Source organism: Diadema setosum, chromosome 10, assembly GCF_964275005.1.
Source record: "Diadema setosum chromosome 10, eeDiaSeto1, whole genome shotgun sequence".
Taxonomy (NCBI): domain Eukaryota; kingdom Metazoa; phylum Echinodermata; class Echinoidea; order Diadematoida; family Diadematidae; genus Diadema; species Diadema setosum.
In genome coordinates, this window is record NC_092694.1 from 4,950,712 (window position 1) to 4,968,408 (window position 17,697).

Sequence of the window (17,697 nt, forward strand, 5' to 3'; positions counted from 1 at the left end):
TGCTATAAAGACTATTTAGACCAAAAATTATGATTCTGATAGATAAATAATGTCACGAAATCAATGAATACAAAAACCCCAAGATTTATAGAAATAGAATATGAAATTTGGTTCTTTCACCACAGGTAACGTATGTCCCCCTTTTTTTTTTTTGCCCCCACCCCCCCCCCCTCCCCCCGGGCCCGGCTCCTTACAGAACGGCTACAAAAGCCTGGCCTGGTTTAGGGTTAAAATCAGTTTACAGTGAGTGAAAACAAATAGCTGTGAAGCTACATCCAGAAATTCTGATAGCCCAATAGGATAATAGACACACACCCACACAGTCACTGACACATAAAAGCGTCGTTCTCGCTATCAATGTTTTGATTTCTTCAACATAAAGTGATCTCTTCTGCTGTAAGTGATTGATGTATTTCGTTTCTGAAAAAAATGGAGAAAGAACTGAGGACATTTCAGTGATTTGTTATAGCAAGAAAGTCATCATTTTGCTAAGCTTCGGATTTTGTTGTGCTTTTCTTTCTGTCACCCTACTGCAAGGATTGAATTGCAATGATCCATATTCATTTTAGACTAAATTAATGTTAATCATAGATTTCCATTACGAATTATGTATTACGCTAGTTTTCGTTTTCAAATGTAGGCAGACATGTCTTTTTCAAAACTACTACGACAAAATATGGACTTGTACCTTTGTACTTTTCTTCGGCAGCAGTGAGGTTTTGTATTTTTGTTTCTCCCTTGTGGCTACAAATATCACGACGATAGATTCATGCCAAGGGCATTGTTGTGATGTGGATCCCAGCTTGAATTGCCAAGTTTACTCAGGCGGCTGCTTCTGTGACGAGATTTGTACAAGCTATGGAGACTGCTGTCCTGACTATAACGACGTGTGTGAGAATGAAGTTACCACAGTGTATGAAGGTAGGACCAGTTGAAAAAAAAAATATCTGTACATGGTCTTTACAATAATAAAAACTATTTTCTTTACTTTATAGCTTCTAGAAAAGAAATCACCGAGTTTAAAATGATTACAGAAGAGGCTAAGGGAAAACGAAATTTGTATATTTATCAAGCGAATATTCTAGTAGAATGATTTCACCGTGTTGAAATAAGCTTTTACAAAATGTTTCTTCATAGATAGTTTGTTTCATTCTTTCATCATAAAACTGTCTGTTCTTATTTTTCTTTTTAATTGCTGTCTAACAAGACCAATATTTCTCATCCCTCAAGGCCTGCGAGGTTAAAGTGATTCAGTATTCTTTTCTTTTTATATTTTTTTTTTTGTAAGCAAATGGTTTGAGAAATATTAATGTTTATGTCATCGTCTCTTCTCACATAGAAATAACCCAATCGATTACATCAGTCGACATTGATAATGAAGCAACAATACCACCAGTCAACGGTAAGTTAAATAAAAATATAAATAAATGCGTACATTTTCAGTTGTAATCTAATGAACATTTAACGTCTGTTAGAAAAACCTAGAATGGTAAATAAATCGAAGGCTTAATCTGTACCACATTTATGCTTGCAATCACCACATAATTGTATTTTGTAAGAAGTCCAGTCAAAATGGCATAACCATCTGACTTTAAAACTGAGTCTTTAATCTTTTTTTTTTAGAAAAAAGGAAAACAATAAGGCTAGCACGATGCTGTCTTAAAGTTGATGATAGGATAGCAAGAGGTGTTTGAGGATGTCAAGTTTTCTTTATATATTTTGTCTTATTAAAGATAAGGATATTTCACTTCTGAAGTGAGCAACATGGTGAATTCTTAGTGTACACTATGAGAAGAAAGGGTACGTTTTGCTTATGATTTAAAAGCATCAATAGGAAATCAAAAGGCACGTTTCAGTATTCGTTTCATTTGTTAATCGTTAAGAAAACGGTTCATTGAAGAAAAAAAGCAATATACCAACGAACAATATTTGAAATAATTGGACCAAAGGTTAAACCTCTTTTTTAATCGTAAATAAATAAGCAAATTTAATGTTCCATCGAGGAAAATAATTTGGTCTTACCTGACTTGATTTTAGGTCAAGGCTAGGTGAGAAAGAAGAAACCAAAGGTGTGTGGAATGCTACCATACAGCTGCAAATGTTACTATGATGCGTTTATGTCAACAAAACTGAAATTTTGTGAATTCTTGTTTGTTATGTCGTGAAAATATCCATGCCTTTGTTACTACGACAAGAATCGTAACGACTGAAGGACTATTCTTCTGACTTTCATGTGTGTAAAGGATACAAGACATTTTGATAGCGTATGAAGTCAGATTACGTATTCTTCGTTGGACCTTCTGTAACATCTTGAGAGACCAGCTGTTTTTCTCTGATTTTTTTTTTTTTTTTTTAATGCGTCCGCCACGAAGTGGTGCCGGAGGCATTATGTCTTCGGGTTGTCCGTCCGTCCGTAATGATTTTTGTGGACAGGGTACCTGTCAAAACCTGTCGAGGTATCCTAATGAAACTTGGCATATATGTGTATTAGGGGGTGAAGTTGTGCCTTTCAATTTTTGGGTGCACATGCTTAAGGTCAAAGGTCAAAAGGTCAAGGTCAAATACATAAAATTTCACTATTTCCACCATATCTTTGCAATGCCTGAAGATATTTTCTCGAAATTTAGTGTATACATGTATTACCCAATTAAGATTCTCTGGTGAAAGTTTGAGTCATGAGGTCAAAGGTCAAACGTCGAAAGGTCAAGTAAAAATATCGAAACTTCATTTTTTTTTCTCCGTACCTTGGAAATTGTTCAAGGTATCTGCACGGAACATAGTATATATACATGTACTGACTGGCAGTGATTATCTAGAGAATTTAGGGTTCGTGGGGTAAAAGGTCAAGTGCAACACCTAAAAATTTTACTATTTCCCTCATGTTTATGCAATGCCAGCAGGATTATTTTTTTTTCACTTGGTGTATGCATGTGTAACCTAATAGAAATTCTCTGGAAAGTTTTTTTTTCCTCCATATCTCGGAAGTGGCATAAGTTATCTTGAAACTTACTACATATTTATGCATGTTCTGCCTAACAGTGATTATCTTCTGAATTTTAGGGTCAAAGGCCAGATGAAATTGGTAACAATTTACTATTCAATACAGAAATTGCACTTTTCTCCATACCCAAAAAATTACTCAATGCATAAATGTATGAATGGGTCAAAGTCAAGTTAAAGTCCTTAAATCCCCAAATACATGCTCTCTTGTTCATCCAATTAAACCTAGGTCAAGGGAGGTGAATATTCAACACATTTTTGACAAACTTGTCGTTTTAATATTTTGCCAATTTTGTGAAAATGTAATCACACATTGTCCACATGTACTATCTAGACCTATTAGGAGAATCATGCGTTATGGCGGAGGCATACCAGTCGCCAAAGCGACATTTCTAGTTTTCAACATGAAAGGAGGATTAGACTTGTAAGATGTAATGTCTGAGACAGGGACTGGTTTGAGACAGCTTCTCTATCCTTGTCTTTTCTCACTTAGAAGTAACTGATTTAAATCCCAGAACGGACGGACATTATCAACCAACAACATCACCACTGAACGGTAAGTAAATAATATTGGAACATGTTCTTGATAACAATTATACTTTTTTCCCTGATAATCACTTTAAGATAAGCACCCAACTACCCCTTTCATAGTAACATGCAGTTATCATGCAGACAAAATAATTCAAGTGTTTATGGCTGAAATATTGCGTTGTCTTAGAAATTCCTAGTTATACCGGGTGTCCCCCAAAAACCGGAACGGTGGATTTTCAGTTCCTTGCGTTCTAAAAGTGATATATATATATATATTTTTTGACATTATTAGAAAATCTTCCGCTGAAGACAATGATACCAAAATCATTTAATTTGGTTTAGTACTGTTTATTGTACGTCAATTTCTGTAAATGCAGTCATTTTCAAATTTCACCGGATTTATACGACTTATGAGATAATAATTTGAGTGCGACAAGCGATCCATGCGGTGAATACTGTGTAAGCTCGGTGATAAATGTCAACAAAAGATACAGCTTTCACATTGGGCGCGGGCCAGGAAAAAAAAGTGTGTGTGTGTGTGTGTGTGTGTGTTTTCCAATATGAAAGCTGTATCTTTTGTTGACATGGATCAACGGGCTTTTAACACAATTCACCGTGTGGAACGCGTGTCGCACCCGAATCATTATCTCATAAGTCGCAAAAAATTGAAAATGACTGCATTTACAGAAATTGGCGTAGAATAAAGATTACTCAACCAAATTTAATGGTTTTGGTATCATGGTCTTCTGAGGAATATGCTCTTTCTGATGATGTCAAAAATATATCACTTTTGGGACGCAAGGTACTGAAAAATCCACCATTCCGCTTTTTTTTTTTGAGGGGGGGGGGGGGAACACCCGGTATATTTTGTCGTACAATATTGTAAGTGAGGTAGCAAAGTCACTGAAATTGTTAAAAGAAGAAAAAAATGACCTTGATTTCTCTACACTGCTATCTCTCAGGGCAAAGCAGCATTGACTGTGACTTTGAATACGGTACATGTGGCTGGCAACAGTCACGTTCTGATGACTTTGATTGGTCCCGTAATTATGGTCAAACCTCGTCGTACCAAACCGGGCCAAGCGGGGACCATACAACCGGCTGTAAGCACATCCAGTATTGATTGTCTTTTTTGTTCTATCCATTGCACTTTACCGTAAGTGCCTGATTTGTTTGTTTTCTGGAAAAAAAAAAACAACCCGCTTGCAACTATCTCATTATCCTCATTTTCTGTTGCATATTCCTTTCACTGATGGAACATAGTTTTACACACATGAAAAAAAAAAAAAACAATGAACAGAATCTGATTTTGGATAAAATAAAGAATATGTCAGGGCTCGAAATTGGCCTGGACCAAGGCCAAAATCAACTCCAATATTACATTTTGGGTCACCTAAAGCATAATGATGCCCGAGCAATATTTACGTATATTGTGTTCGATAGCACCATCAAGTCTCTGAATCTTCAAGTCAATATCATCTTTATTTTCGAATTAATGAATAATCAAAATAACGAACTTCGGTTATATGCCAGGATAAACTAGTCTTTAGAATAAGGAGCCTTGTCTTATTTTGGATTTCAAAAATCGTTCGGGTTGTCGAACCATCGGAATGATAAACATTCGAAATAATAGACTTCATTCTAATATCTGGCTCTTAATTACTGTGTTCGCTTTAGTGTATTTATGTTTTTGTTATGTTGACTTTAAATTGTAGACGGATATTACATGTACATCGAGACATCTCCACGTCTTCATGGAGAAGACGCACGCCTAACGAGTCCAGCTCAGTTTCGTTACGGGCCTCAATGTCTGACATTTTGGTATCATATGTACGGTAGCTCGATTAATTCACTGAATGTATACAAGTCAGCATCAACAACACCACGTTCAAATGACGTGATATTCTCACTGACTGGAGCTAGCGGAAACGCGTGGTATGAAGCACAGGTAAGTTTTGACAGGGACATTTCTCAAAATGTACTTTCATATATGAATACATGAAAAAACAAATGTTTTATCAAGTTTCAATTTCAACACTAATTTTGCAGCCCTGAAATGATAGTGTGAGACAGAGAGAGAGAGAGAGAGAAGAAGAAGAAGAAGAAGAAGTAGATACCAAATGTGACCATGCATCGCAAAACCAACAAAAAGTGCAACCTAGCCTATTTCAGTTTTTCGTATTTTTCTGAAAGAGGATGTCTTCTACATTATAATGATTGGGATAATAAAACTAAGAGAAAATTGTGTTGCCGTTTTCTTCAAACACTTTTTGGTACAATAATGCAATCAGGTGTGCCTCATATATTCATCTTTCCATTTCTCTCAAACACTGTCCATACTCATCACTAGCAAGTGTAGCAACTTTAACATATCATTATAATCCTACTGCTTTGAATGTCGGCATTAGTAATCTACAGAATGTTTAAAAAGGATGTTTAATGTAATTTATCTTTAATCAGATAATCTCTTAATTGTTGTTGCTCTGGTGGTTTAAATCATATTATTTGTTTGTTTGTTTGTTTTTGTTGTTCCATTCATCGCCAAGCAATGTAAAGTCTAAGCACTTGAATAAACCTTATACTTCAGAACCTCTGTTCTCAATTCCCAGTTTTCAGAGTGTGCGCTTTCTTTCCAATATTCGGATAAGTTAGGAGAGTCTATCTGGATTGAGTTATACATCATTTTAAAGCTGAAAGTCTGTTCTTTTAGAATCTACTAACTAAAATCAATGTAGGCAATTTTATGTTAATTTTGTGATACAGGCTCACAAATTATGTCACAAATAACAGTCGTTATTGATAGCAATCGCTGTTAACATTAAGTTAATTCAATATCTCTAGTAAAATAATTATAATGTGCGTCACTTGCTTGATAGTCTGTTTGTTAGGAATCTTACTGGTTCTTCTTCTTCTTTGAAGTGTTGGCACTTGGATCCTGATAAATCTTAAGTATGTTAAGTGTTAAGTAAACGGAGCTATTTTTAGCTCCCAGGAAACGTTATACTTCACCTTTTATCATTTATATTTATTATTTCTTTTTTTTTTACAGAGAAATATTGTTAGCTTCCTATGAGGAGAAGAAGTTTTACAATCATACCCTTTAGTTATAAACCTGTATGCGATGTTAATATTGAGATATCAAGGCTATGTAACATTCTTATAAGAAAGAAAGTGCAACGTCACTTTGTGTTTGTTTGTTTGTTTGGTTGGTTTTTCATCACCAGGTTCCCATTGACAATTACACCCAGCCATTCTACATTACCTTGGAAGGTGTATCTGGGAGTGGCTACCAAGGCGACATTGCCATAGATGACATTGTGCTTTCTCAGGGATCCTGCCAACAAGGTATATACCACTTATATTCCACATACCTAGAATCTTGCTATAGGATTGGTCAAGAGCTCTTAAAGCGTAGTTTTGCCCAACACATGGGAAGAAATTTCGTTAAATTCTATAGTGAAAGTCCCTTTTGTTTCGCTGATATCTTCAGCCATCACAGTCCTAACGTGTGAGCACTTATTTTAACTGTTTTGAGTACGCACGAAATAAAAGTGCCTTACACTGTGGACTATACCTTTGACATAGGTCAAGTGATAGTCCGAGTGTAACGCCTTTTTATTTCGGTGCTGCGGTGCGCGGTAATTAGGTCTACAAATTTGTTGTAATTGCCAGTTGCGTCTAATGTTGACTCGTATGTTACCGTGCGTGTACGTAGCCTAGTTACCTTGTTGGAATTTTGCCTCGTTAGTGCTTCAGATTGTTCGACGATTTTAGCAGCAACATGATTGGTAAGGAAACGTAAGCTATATATAAGCCTTAAAAATATCTACACCTATTTGGGATAGGTTTAGACTCTAGCTGGACTTAAACGTTAGTTCTGCAGTTTCCATGTATTTGTAATTAGTGTATTACTACATTGCAACCCCGCTGGCTCTGCTGTTCGTCCCCATTCTGTAGTGGTCCATATCATTTTTTTTTTTTTTTTTTTGTGTAGACAGTTAAAAGGGTTTCAGTTATGGAATAAAAAGGGAATATAGACGTGGAAAATGAGGCAACTAATCAACGTTTGTTTTCATGCAATGAGACAAACTATCACTTCCTCGGCGATCTGAATGTGTACGCTATCTTTCCTCAGCCGCGCTTCGGAGCTGCGCTTCGGGAGGATAGCTACATAAAGATCACTTCGGAAGTGATAGTTTGTCCAATTACCTTTACCAACCTTGATTATTTGCTTAACATGTAAATATTTTTTATGGACTATTAAAATATTGTACAGTGGGCATATCAAATGCTGTCGTTTGATTGCAATGGCATTTGTACTATCACGAAGATTATTCCCCACATTGTAAATTCAATTAAGCTTACTTATTCATGTGACTTTTTTATTTGCAAGCACAGCAAGTCAAACAAGAAAGGGGACAATGCTATATATGGTAGTTATACATTTATGATTTCTCTTTATTTCCGACTTAAATTATTACAACACAATGTCGTTGTCAAAACTTCTGCATATTTCTTCGGAAATAGTAATAAAACTTATTTTTTTTCTTTCTGTTTTTATTCTTTGACTACAGACATTCCGTCTCTATCCTTTAAAAAGAAATGATTATTTTTCAATTTTTCGATCCTTGCGGGGTGACAAGATTGAGTAATTTTAGAAAAAAAATACATATTGAGGAATTATATCTGTTCTTGTCTCTTTTCAAAATGCAGTGACTGATTCGGTTACCACAGTAGACCCAAATATTGGAATATCAACTACACCCCCGCTTAATGGTAAGATATATTGTATTGTGATCAGCATGGAAAGATGATAAATATATGAAAATCCCTTTGAAGTCACGTGAACGTCCGTACCAACTGAATGCCATCTATAGTTACATTCAGTTGGGAAGCCTTGAAAAATATCAAGAAAATATTTTTTTTTTCTTCAAAAACCACATCTGCGCCTTTTTTTAATTTAATCAAGTCTATATGAATGTAACTTCAAAAAATGCACCTTTTTAAACAATGACAATCTTTTGCATATATTTTTATGATTATAATCCTTATATCCTACTTTAGTGATGAAAGTGTTAGAGTCTATATCATTTTTTAATAGCTTCAATAATAGCGATTAATTACATTGATATCTAATAGTAGTAATAATCATGATGGTTGCCGGACTACAGCTCTGAGTGTTGATACAAGTGTAGTATTCCTACATCTGCAACGACCATGCAATTTAAAAGACGGTGCTATCAAGCTGGAAATGGTGGTCTGCACTGCACATTATGCTAATGAATGGTTGTATCGTCATTGTATTCACATCCTATAAGCAAAGCTTGCAATTATGTGTGTAGGGACGCAGGCTTTTACAGTGAATGAAGGCAAGTAAAAATAGAATTGGAAAAAAAAAGTAATAATTCCAAGTCTTCCAATTGCAAATTCAGTATCTTGAAAAGAAAGCAAATCACCTGGCCGGAATTCATCACATTTGAGGCCAACTGGAAGGTGGCTCAAAAAAAGTTTTGTGTCCACAGTCAATGCAAATTGAGTTTTCTCACTTTATTGAAATAGATGATTATTTTCACTTTCCTTGATTTTTTTTTATTTCCGCACAATTATGCTTGAAACAGATTTGTGATACATGAAGAAAAAACAAAACGAAACCTAAAAGATCGGAAAACAAGGAAATACTTTATAGATGAATGAAAATAAGATATACAAGATATTAAAAAACGATAAAATACCTGGAAATTAATAAGAATCAATAACAAATCAATGAAGAATTAATACAACAATAAAATACATACGAAATCGATGGTGATACCATCTTTTTTTTAAAGTAAATTGTTGGGAATGCTACAAAGACTATTCAGGCCAAAAATTATGATTTTTTTTTTTTTGTAAAGAAAGGTTCTGATATTTATCAAACATTTCTAAGACACACGTCAAAACATTGTAACAGTTTTGTAAAGTGGAGGAGTATGTTGAATTTTGATGAAGAAACATGGTCTTTATATTTTTTAATTCCTTTTCAATCAAGTATTGATATCAATATGAGGTGGTTTCAATTTCATATTCTGAATAGAATATTATGTGAAAGACGCTCTTTTGAAATTTGCTTTTGTAACAGATAAAAAGTGTACGTTTTGTAATGATTGTGAGGAAACCATTTAATTCATATATTTTGTCTATGTCCTTATTCAAACAATATATGGAATAAGTTTGAGCGATGGTTACTTCTGAAGATAGATAAACAAATTGTATTTACAAACCAACATAAGCTATTCGGACTTTATGGTTTCAACAAGAGTGCATTAAACTGTATGATGATTGTTATAAGAAGATAATTTTTTTTTTCGGCGAAATTGAAAAAAAAAGACTGTTCCGTCATTCAAACATATATCATATCTGAGATAAAATGTTTTTTGAGATGGAAAAATGTATAAGTCAAATGAATTGTAGAGAAAAGAATTTTGTGAAAAAATGGGCTTTATTTATGAAGTGTTTTTGTACATTTAATCAAAATCATATAATATCAAAAGTGTTTTTAGGGTTGTTTGTGCCAATTGAAAAAAGAGAGAATAATATAAATGTTGTAAAAAAGTTAAATGGTGCGTACAGTTCTGTTTGAGGTGAGGATTTGGCTTTTAACATTTTGCGAGATATTCAGAAACCACTCTATGAGATGTCAAGGAGCATGCAATTCTAAGAGGTATCAAAAGTTTACTTGACGAAAATCGGTTTTGAAATGGCTGAGATATCAAAAAATAAGGCGAAACACAGATCCTAACAAAAAGGCGTGACCTGTCACCTTTATCATTGTCACTTTTTTGGATATCTCAGCCATTTGAAAACCAATTTTCATCATATAAACATTGGATAATTTTTGAAATTGTTCTTTCATATTTCATAAGAGGCTTCTCATTATCTTAATTAGGAATGTTCAAAACATGAATCCTCACCCCAATCAGTACTGTACAGCTCCTTTAACGAATTTTTGTTGTATTACGTATAAGTGTAGTAGGCCACTTTTTATCGATGATTGAATTTTTATTTAATTCTTATTCAGTTTTGTATTAAAAATTATTTGTAAATGTCACTTTCTGAATATGTGTATAAATAACTCTTTATGTGCCATGGTGGAAACCCCCTGTGTGCCACGTTATTCTGAGACCCCGTTTACAGTGCGGGGCCGGGCTCGGCCACGGCTCGGCCGCGGCCGAGCCCGGCCTCAATTGCGCGGCCGAGCCTCGCAATTTTGTCCGTTTACACTGCTGGGCTCGGCCGCGCTTTTGATTCAAACCTTGCGCTCTGCGTGTAAAGAAACGCAATTTGGTATTGTCTGGTTTTCAGACCCTTTGCCAACTGAATTCCGTGGCGACGAAGTCGACGTTCTGGCAAAGGCCTTTGCCGAAGGAAAATTCCTTTGCAGGACAAAACCACCTCAAACTATACTAGTTTTCGACGTTGAGGGGGTTAATATCCTAAATAGCGAAAGATACAGGCAGAGGGTTTGGAAGCCAGACTAAAATTGGCCGCGCATTTGGCCCAGTTTGCGTTTACACTGAGAAAAGGCCGGCTCGGCCGCGGCTCGGCCGCGGCCGAGACCACCTCCAGAGCGAGGCCAAATGCGGGGCCAATTTTGGCCTCGCATTTGGCCTTTTGCGCGTTTTCACTGAAATGAATGTATACTCGGCCGCGGCCGAGCCTCGCACTGTAAACGGGGTCTAAGACACGAAGGTAGTCATGCTTTGAGAAAAAATTCTGTTTTTTCCGATTTGTATAACTTCCACAAATTTCTGTTAAGATGGGCATAATAGCAGGCAAAGTCAAAGAGGAATGCCACGCTTTGTTACGATATAAATTGTATGACGAATCTATTTTCATTTTTTCTTTTGAATGACCAGTTGCTACATTACTGTAAAGGCATGACTTTTGCACATAAAACCGTGACAGAAACTTAGAATGTACGAGCAAATCTAGTTGGGAACATCGCTTGATATTCAACCACCACATAGAATGCAAGTCGTATACGAGAGGAACAAGAGCACAAGAAACGCTTTCATTGTGCTGCGGGATTAGCAGTAATTAGCGGTTTATCGATAGGTCTTGGCGGCTTTGTTTGTTGAGCAGAATATAAGTTGGCACGCCGTCGACTGAGTCGGAGGTGCGAACGTGGCGCATAAAGAGATAAAACACCCTGTGGAAGGGGAAAATTATGATTGTAATTGCTATATAGAGCAAAGCGTCTAATTTTACACATACATTGACATTAGTAATATTCAAGGTCAAGTTAATTGTTTTATTTTATCTCCAGCAAACTGATAATATGATGTAATGTCTGCGTATGCACACAATGCCACAAAATGAATGGATTAAAAAAAAAAGAATTATAGAAATAAGATATGAATTTTGTTTCTTGACATAGTTTGGTAGATTACGCCACAGGTAACGTATGCGTCAATTGTCTTTGAGATTGCGCGGAAGAATCCCTCCCCTCCCCCCTCCTCTCCCCCCTTTCTCCTCCTCCCCCCCCCCCCACATAGAGTGAGTGCAAACAGATAGATGTGAAGCTCATGCAGAATATAGCCCACGAGGATAATAGTGAAATAGACACACACACAGAGTCACGCACACATACAAGTGTCGTTCTCGATGATATTTTTTGATGTCTCCAACATAAAGTGATCCCTTCCGCTGTAAGTGATTGATGTATTTCGTTTCTGAAAAATAGAGAAAAAACTAATGATTATTCAGTGATGCATGATATTTGTAACAACAAAGTCTTGGTATTTTGTTGTGCTTTCCTATCTTTCGTCCTTCTTATAGGATCAAATTGCAATGATCCATATTCATTTGAGACTAGATCAATATTTCTCGTAGATTTCCATTACAAATATGTATTATGCTAGTTTTCGTTTTCAGATGTAGGCAGACATGTCTTTTAAGAACTATAACGGCACAACATGGACTTGTACCTTGGTACTTCTCTTCGGCAACAGTGACGTTTTGTGTTTTTCTCTCCCTCGCGACCACAAATATCACGACGATAGGTTCATGCCAAGGGCATTGTTGTGATGTGGATCACAGCTTGAATTGCTACGTATCCTCAGGCGGCTGCTACTGTGACGGTATTTGTACAAGCTATGAGGACTGCTGTCCTGACTATAACGACATGTGTGAGAATGAAGTTACCACAGTGTATGAAGGTAGGACCAGTTTTAAAAAAATCTTTACATTGTCTTTACAATTATGAGCACATTTATCTTCACTTATGTAGCTTCTTTGAAGCAAAACAAATCATCGAGTATAGAATAATTACACAAGAGGCTATTAAGGGAAAACCAACTAGGTGTTTTTATCGAGCGAATATTGTATTACTGCAACGTAATGAAATAAGCTTTTCATTATATGCTTATATGCTTCTGCTTAAGTTCCATAAGCTGTTTGTATTTGTCTTGTATAATAATTGTACTAAAAACTATGTGTCGATATACTGTTTGTCATAAATGACATGTACATAATCATATCTGATGTAACGGAATTAAGCAGAAATAAATCAAATCAAATCAAATCAAATTATATAGTTCGTTTTCATTCTTTTATCTTAAAACTGTCTATTGTTAATTGTTTATATTTAATTGCATTCTTACAAGACCAATATCTCTTATCTCTCAAGCTGTGCAAGAGTAAAGTGATTCAGTATTTTTTTTTTTTACAAGCAAATGGTTTAAAAAATGTTTAATGTCATCGTTTATTGTCACATAGAACTAACTCAATGGATTGCCACAGTCGACAGTGATAATGAAGCAACAATACCACCAATCGACGGTAAGATTTGATTTGATCAAGGCAAAAGATAGTTGAGTGCGCTTTCCGTTGTAATTCAATTAACATAAGTATCAAACTGCACAATGTATCCTTAGATACGTTTATCAGAAAACCTAGAATGGTAAATGAATTGAAGACTTTATAATCTGTGTCACCTATGCGCTGGCAATCATCATGTAGTTATCTTTAATAAGACGTCCACTCAAAATGTCATAATCATTTGATATTCAAAATGAGTATTTCAACATATTTTTGAAAGAAACAAATAAGGATGTCACAAGGATGTCATAAAATTGATGATATTAACGATAGCAATATGTGTTTGAAAACATTAAGCTTTCATTTTATGTTTTGTCCTATTAAAGACAAAAAATATTTCACTTCTGACGTGAGCAACGAGAAGAATTCTTAGTGTACACTATAGTAGGAGAAAAGGTATGTTTTTGCTCATGACCGGAAAGTAGCGTTCAGTACCTATCAATGGGAAATCAAAAGGCAAGTTTCAATTTCCACGTTTTCCTTTTTGTTAATCCCAAAGAAAGTTGTTCATTGAAGAAAAAAGCAGCGATATACAAAATGAGTTAACATTTGAAATAATTGGATCGTAGGTTTAAACTCTTTTTGATGAGAAAGACATAGGCAAACTTTCAATCGAGGAAAATAGTTCGGGTCCGATACGTGACTTGATTTTAGGTCAAGCCTGACTTGTAGGAGAGAAAGACGACACCCAGGGGTGTGTGGAATGCTAACATACAGCTACAAATCTTACTGCAATGCGATTATGCCAACAAAACTGCTTTGTGAATTCAAGTTTGTTAGGTCGTGAGAGTATCATGCCTTTTGTAAAATATGACAAGAATTGTAACACTTGGGGACTATTCTGACATTCATGTGTGTAAGGGAATGAAGGTATTTAGCGTATGATGTCAGATGAAAATTCTTCGTCGAACCTTCTGTAATATCTTGAGAGACCAGCTGTTTTTCTCTGTTTTTCTAAAGCATGAAAGGGTGATTACATGTAATGTCTTCTCTATCCTTGTCTTTTCTCACTTAGAAGTAACTGATTTAAGTCCCGCAACGGACGGATATTATCAACCAACAACATCACCGTTCAGCGGTAAGATACAACGTTGTATGTCAGAGATCTGTTTCATGGTAACAATTTTCACTATTTCGGTTACCATCACCTTAAAAAAACTATCCCACTACCCACTGTTTTGTAATATGCAGTAACTATGTAAGCCTGCAAAAATGTAAGTAAAATTAAAAAGGTGTAATACATATTGCTGATATGTTGTGTTGTCTTAAGTAATCATACTTTCCCTGTGAGTGTTTGATGTATCAATGTTACCTGATATGTCCAAATATATGTGAAGGAGGAAAAAAAAAAAGACCAATATTGCACTACGTTACTTATCTCTTATGGTCAGGCAACATTGACTGTGACTTTGAATACGGTACCTGTGGCTGGCAGCAGTCATATTCTGATGACTTTGACTGGTCCCGTAACAGTGGATATACCTCCTCGTCAAGCACCGGACCAAGTGGAGACCATACAACCGGCTGTAAGCACTTGTAGCATTTATTGCCTTTTTTCTTTTTGGTTACATTTTTTTAATGTCCATTGCACCTTATAGAAGTGTTTGATCTGTTTGTTTTTTGTGTTTTTTTTTCTCTGAAAAAAAAAATCGCTGCCAGCTCTCTTCGAATGATAAACAAAGTTTTACGTACATGAAAAAAAAAAATAAACAGATACTATGTTTGATAATGAATAATACCATATGTCAGGGCTCGACATTACCTCGGACCGAGGCCAAATTCAGCTTAACTTAGATTTTGGGCCACCTAAAGTATAATGATGCACGAATGTTCGAAAGCACCATCAAGTCACTGAATCTTCAAATCAGTATCATCTTTATTTACGAATTAATGAGCAATCAGAATAACAAACTTCGGTTGTATGTCAGGATAAACTAACCTTCAGAATAAAAAGCCTTGTTTTCTTTTGGGTGTCAAAAATCCTTCGGGTTGTCGAACCATCGGAATGATGAACTTTCGAAATAACTGACTGCATTCTAATGTCTTCCTCTTACTATATTCACTTCAGTGTATTGATTTTTTATATTGCCTTTGAATTTTAGACGGATATTACATGTACATCGAGACATCCTCTCCACGTTATTCCGGGCAAGACGCACGCCTAACGAGTCCAGCTCAGTATCGTTACGGGCCTCAGTGCCTGACATTTTGGTATCATATGTACGGTAGCTCGATCAATTCACTGCATGTCTACAAGTCGGCATCAACGACACCACGTTCAAATGACGTGTTATTCTCACTGACTGGAGCTCGCGGAAACGCGTGGTATGAAGCACAGGTAAGTTACGGCAGGGACATTTTTCAAGAGGTTGTACTTTCATATATATAAATACATGAAAAAATGTTTCATCAAGTTTCAATGTCCACACTAATTTTGCAGCCCTGAAATGATAGTGTGTGTGAGAGACAGAGAGAGAGAGAGAGAGAGAGAGAGAGAGAAGAAGAAGAAGAAGAAGTGGATACTAAATATGACCGTGCATCGCAAAACCAACAAAAAGTTGCACACGCTACCATTGCACTGGTAGGACTGCAAATAGGTGAAATGTGTCAACCCAGCCAATCATAGTTCAAGTTCAAGTTCAAGTTCAAGTTTATTTAACCAATTCATTAAACATTTGACATTTTACAAAAGGATACAGCATTAAGAATAATGAATGGTTTGGGACCCCAAAAGAAGCAGAGCTTGTAAAAAAGGGGTCCCGGATAAACATATAAAACAAAGCGAAACATACTAAAGTTTTAAACATATTAACAAGAAGTATAATAATAACATATTTACATAGGACAGATGCAACACAAGCACACACACACACACACGCGCGCACACACACACATTCAATCACACAAACACGTGTCACAAAAACTCTCATGCACATACATATAATTTACATGAAATTGCAGAAAGATACTTTCTATTTTACTATACTTTTAAATTCAGCTTCCCTGATCATTCTTGTTTTACAAATTTCCCTCAAGATAAATGCGACATGTACGTTTAAAGTTGGATAGTGATGAGGCTGACCTAATTCTCTATGGCAAATTATTCCATTCTCTAATACAAACATATACAAATGAATTTTGGGCAGTTTGAGTTCTTGCAAAGGGTTGATGAATGAGATTACTTTTACGCGTATTATAAGCATGAACGGTAGAATTTAACACAAACGCATCCTTCATTACATTATCCTACATTATCCTAAGTTTAGGGTCACAAAATGAACAGACGATAGTGCTTTTTGCCGTATTTTTTTTCCCAGAACACTTTTTGGTACAATAATGCAATCAGGTGTGATTCATAGATTTATCTTTTTATTTCAACCAATCCCGTCCGTACTCTTCACTACCAAGTGTAACAACTTGAACTTATATAATCTTGCTGCTTTGAATGTAGGCATAAAGTATGTACAGACTGTTTTGGTAAAGCACTTAATCTGATAATTCCTGAATTGTTGTTGCTCAGGTCCTTACATCCTATTTTAATGGTTTGTTTGTTGCTTTGTTGTTGTTGTTTTTTGGTGTTCCCTGTACTTCAGAACCTCTTTTCTCACTTCTCAGTTTTTCGAGTGTGTGGTTTCTTTCCAATATAAGAATACGTTAGGAGAGCCCATTCGGACTGAGTTATACATCATTCTAAAGCTCAAAGTCTGTTCTTTTAGAGTCTACTCTTAACTAGAATCCATGTCTGGCGACTTATGTTAGTTTTGTGATACATGCTCACACATTATGTCACAAATAAAAGACGTCATTTGATAGCAACCGCTGTTAACATACATTAAAATGATTTAATTTCTCTTGTAAAATTTAAAGTGCGTGACTTGTTTGATGTTCTGTGTGTTACGTACCTGACTGGTCATTATTCTTCTTTCAAGTGTTGGCACTAGGATCCTGATAGGTCTTGTGTTAAAGACACTCGGTCGTGGCGAGTGGTTTGTGCGGCACGGAGACGAACGCAACACGCTGCCTCCCCCATTCTGTATCAAATGTAGTGACTCCCGAATGAGAATAGCGCTGGCTCAATGGGTCAGCGAAAATACCGTAGGCTACAAGAGAGCTCCCTGTGCTTATCTCCTAACCCAAAATGGCTGTCCCGAGAGCTTCCGAATGGACGCACACTCTCAGTGCGCATGCGCATGAAGAGAGGCCAAAAGAGCCACACGTCTTCTGGCCTCTCTCCTCCAATCACCGCATCTCGCGGTGACAATATTTGTGTATGATGCGTACACACACACGCACACACACACACACACA

General features: G+C 36.1%; 1 protein-coding gene across 1 annotated transcript in view; it reads left to right on the forward strand.

The window, feature by feature from the left end:
- The window catches only part of LOC140234433 (scavenger receptor cysteine-rich domain-containing protein DMBT1-like), a 144,913-nt gene that overhangs the window by 62,903 nt on the left and 64,313 nt on the right, over positions 1-17,697 (forward strand). The window contains 1 exon segment of the mRNA XM_072314478.1: positions 10,692-10,696. Within this exon segment, the coding sequence (XP_072170579.1) occupies positions 10,692-10,696 (5 nt within the window).